This window comes from Enoplosus armatus, chromosome 11, assembly GCF_043641665.1.
Source record: "Enoplosus armatus isolate fEnoArm2 chromosome 11, fEnoArm2.hap1, whole genome shotgun sequence".
NCBI lineage: Eukaryota > Metazoa > Chordata > Actinopteri > Centrarchiformes > Enoplosidae > Enoplosus > Enoplosus armatus.
Genome location: NC_092190.1, coordinates 7,835,187 through 7,839,542, shown reverse-complemented (window position 1 = coordinate 7,839,542; position 4,356 = coordinate 7,835,187). Strand labels below are relative to the sequence as shown.

General features: G+C 47.6%; 1 protein-coding gene across 1 annotated transcript; it reads right to left on the bottom strand.

Moving 5' to 3' along the window:
* Positions 1 to 981: 981 nt before the first annotated feature.
* Positions 982 to 3,831, bottom strand: zic5 (zic family member 5 (odd-paired homolog, Drosophila)). Its single transcript, XM_070914537.1, has 2 exons — positions 2,787 to 3,831; positions 982 to 1,421 (listed from the first exon to the last, which is right to left on the bottom strand). Exons 1-2 carry the CDS (start codon positions 3,829 to 3,831, stop codon positions 982 to 984), a joined length of 1,485 nt encoding a protein of 494 aa, XP_070770638.1.
* Positions 3,832 to 4,356: the final 525 nt, after the last annotated feature.

Below are 4,356 nucleotides of genomic sequence, written 5' to 3'. Positions count from 1 at the left end.
CAGCAAATAAATTACAATGTACAAAACAACATTTTTTTTTTTTTGTAATTAAAACTACACAACATTCACAAGCATCAGTACAGTTACATATATACAAATCCTACAGGGTCAAAGCCTGTCAGTGTAGACATTTAGGGTCTCAAAGGACTTACTCGTACTCTTTAACGAGCATAACACTTGTGTATTTTGCATAAAATATAGTCTTAAATAGTTCTTAAATATTACAAAATTCCATCCAAACACATGTATTGTATAAATCTGAAAAGGTAAATGAGAACCCTTAAGACACTCGGATGCTTGCCTCCTCATTTTGTTTTGTTTAGTTTTTTTTGTTTGTTTTTTTTTCCTTCTTGGTTTATCAAAGTTTGTACCACATCTTAAACAAATCACACGACATACAAAAAAAATCTTCTTCTTCATCTTCTAGATTCTGTCCATTAACATTTGTTGCCATTTGCGGGGGTTACAAGCAGTACCATTTCTTTTCCTTAAATGTCTGGAATATGACAGTGATTGATAGCAGGCCAGTTATTAAACTGCAAGGGGATGGTGGGAGGTCACATGAAAGATGTCACTTCAGCACACCAGTTGAGTCTCAAGTCATGCAGTTAATTGAACCCTGCATATTGCTCTTGTAAAAAAAAAAGAAAGAAAAAAAGAAAAAGAAAATTTCTATTCAGAAATCTCAATTTAAAATGTCTCGGTCCTTTCAAATAAGAAGCTTTTAATTTCAGTTCTAATGTCAGTGTTACATGTTGGAAAGGTCAGGGGTCACCTCAGAGAAATTCCTCCTCCTGTAATTAGGCCTGTAATGAATCCACGATAACAGAGAATGATCTGCTGTGTAACACAGTCGTTTAGTAAGACTACAGTGAGAATAACTGATCAATATCCCAGGCGCACTGGCCAGCATGGACCTACACACTTTAACGGGTCAACTAGGTGACAGGTTGTGACAGTCACGTGGCTGTAAACGGGGCATCAGAGCATTGTCCTCGGGTCTGAATGTCTGAAAGAGTCCGCGTCGTCTGAGTCTGACGTTGGCACATCGCTGGAGGGGGTGTGGAGGTGGTTGGGCCCTCCGCTCCCCTGGCACACGTACCACTCGTTGAGGTTGGTGACCTGAGGGGAGAGGTTCGCGGAGCGGTTCCTGTGCGGCTCGGAGTTGGGCGAAAGAGGGTCCCCGAGAGGGTTTGTGGAGGAAATGTAGGGGACGTTGGTGGAAGGGGGCGGCGGGGACTTGCAGTGCACTTTCATGTGCTTCCGCAGCGAGCTCGGGTGCGTGTAGGATTTGTCACAGCCGCGGACCTTGCAGTAGTAAGGCTTGTCGCTGGTGTGGACGTGAGAGTGCTTCTTCCGGTCGCTGCTGTTGGCGAATTTTCTGTCGCAGCCGTCAAACTCGCACTTGAATGGTTTCTCTCCTGCAGTAAATGAGAAGCAGATACAGTCAGCGTCATGTGCAATAATGTCACCGCCTTTCAAAACTGCCTCCGTGGGGGGCATTTACATGTTTACACACATCAGAAGAGCAGAGCTGAAAATTAATTCTCCATATGTCTTATAACGCACTGGACCACAGCTTCTCAGCAATACCACCTTAAATAACTCCAACATGAGGGCAATTTCTCATTAACTGCTCTGTGCAGCTCCACTGGGGCTTCCTCTTCACCAGAGCTTATTCACTAAACATCTCGTAGAGACACGGCTCCACACACACATGTCCGGAGCGCTCTCCCGTGTGAACACGTGTAACATGCCTGTAGGCCTTCGGGTTACATGTATGTGTGTCTGTGGGACTCAGGAGACCACCAGGAGACGTTCATGTGCCGTGGTGTACCCTGGTTATAACTCACCTCTCTCTCTCTCTCACACACACACACACACACACACACACACTCACACACACACTGTCACACTTAAATGGAAAACATGCATTTTTTAACATCATATCCTGCACAGTGCATACGTGTAAAAATGTGTCCTTTTTCAAAATGATAAACAATAGATAGAAGACGTAACTTCTGATGGACTCATATTTTTGATAGATGACTTATTCATTTCCCTGGGGATTTCACATCATTCAGTGACAAGGTGTAGAGGCCTGTCTTTACTGGTGGCACCAGGCCAAAATGAAGCTCCCATCGTATCCAATCTATGTAATTACAAGAACTGCTCTCAAAGGGAGAACTCACGAGATTTTAACGTTGTGGACAGTTAGTCCGCTGAGACTCGCTGGCTAGAACTTTAAGCACTGTGTAACTCTGGCCAGCGTTTCACCACGACGCAGTTGTTTTGGTTGGAGCCGGACAGGTTGGATTTCTCTGCAGGACAGTGGCACAGAGGCTGCAGCCCTGATGGTTAACAGTAAAACCTAATGCATCTGGCATATGTTAAGATAGCGTGTGCCATGTGCACAGACTCATCGATACATGAACTGAGCTTTTGCGGAAACGTCCTACGCCTGAGGATAATTACATTTACGCGTCTTCTAAACGCTGTCCTGCATGTACGTAAGCACGTTTTACAAATGATATGCCCTAATCCTCTCACGCCTACTGCAGGCGTCTCGGCGAGGAAAGAAGTGTATATTTAAGAAAGGAAATGAAACACGTTTACTCACTGTGCGAATGCGTCACTGAATAAAACTTTTTTTTCCCCCTTGCTCGCCTGTGTGCGCGCAGTTACGCGCGGTCGCACCGTCCACCCGTTCAGGACGCGAATAACAACACAAGGTCAATGTTTTTCACGTTGCGGTGTGCAAGTTTTACACAATGAGAAGTACTGACCTGTGTGAGTCCTCTTGTGAATCTTTAAATTCTCCGATCGAGCGAACACTTTTCCACAGCCCGGGAAAGGACACGGGAAGGGCTTTTCTCCCGTATGAACTCGGATGTGATTTATCAGTTTGTACTTCGCTTTGAAAGCCTTTCCTTCCCGTGGACATTCCTCCCAAAAACAGACGTGGCTGCTCTGCTCCGGTCCCCCGACGTGCTCCACCGTGACGTGGTTGACCAGCTCGTGCATGGTGCTGTAAGTTTTAGAGCAGGGCTTTTTCTGATTTTGCTCCTGGTCAATCCATTTGCAGATTAGCTCTTGCTTTATGGGCTGCCGCATGTATCTTAAAAACGCCCCCGCGGCTCCGTGAGGAGCAGAAGCGATGTTCACATTGAGGTTCATGGAGTTGTAGCTGTGGAGAGAAGAGGGTCCATAGTGCTCTGGCCTGTGCCCGAAGTGCTCTGGCCTGCCGTAGATGTCCCCCGGTATACCCAGGCGCATTTGCCCATTGAGGGCATGGTGGTGGTGGGCACCTGGGGACGCCTGGTCGTGAAGTCCAGTGAAAAGTGAATGGGCCCCACTTTCCGTGTGCCCATAAGCACCTGTTGGGGAGATGAACATGCCATGGTGATGAGGGGAGGAGGCGGAACTATGCTGGTCGCCAAGTGCATGCATAGCAGAGGCTGAGAGTTCTCTCCTGAGGATGAAGTCCCTGCTGCTTGAGTAGCCTGAGTGGGGGTGAGCCACGGGGAAACCAACTGTGGTCTGAGCAGAAGTGAAAGATGCCGCGGTCTGGGCTTCGGGATGGCTCTGAATGTGCTGAGATGGGCTAAGTTTGAGAGCATTTGTCTGTGCCATGTGCTCTGGTCCAAATGGAGTGAGTGCCACTCCGGGGTCGTTGCCCAGCTCCCCAGGGTGGAGGTGGGCATGGTGGGAGAGAGGGTGATGCCCCCCTAGCCCCGGGAAGCCTGTCATATTCTGATGAGGAAGGGGTTGAGTCGCTGCCAAATCCGCTAATCTTATCGCCGGATTCCTCTTGCTTAAAGGGGGTTCCATAACTACACTGACAAATCCATCCGCACTCACCGCAATTGTTTTTCACCACACCACGCTCTCTAAAACATTAGGAAAATATGTATATAAGGGGTCTATAAGTTCTTTTGTCCGGCTTCTAACTCTGCTTGCTCCTTTTCCCACTCTGTCCTCAAGCGATTGGCAGAACATACAACAGTTGGAGGACACAGTGGGGAATACAGTTTAGAAATGGCACTGCGGGTATTGGACGGATTTCGGTGACTGGCAGTTAGGAGAACGAAGCGATTGGCTGTCGTTCAGCGCAGGGGCTCAGCAGGGTTCCGCCCCCTCACTCTCTTTATCGCTGTTGACTCCAAAAAGTTGTACTCACAAAGTTACCAGCGGATCTGTTTGTGCGGCTTTCTGTTTACGGCTCTGGCTCGTGTGGATGACCGAAATGTCAGTTTATGTGACAAATGCAAGTTAATCTCTGGTTTGTCTTACTATTGCCATTGGGGGGAAAAGACAGAAAAAAGCCCGCAGCTGGTGGATGGACGTCTGTGACTG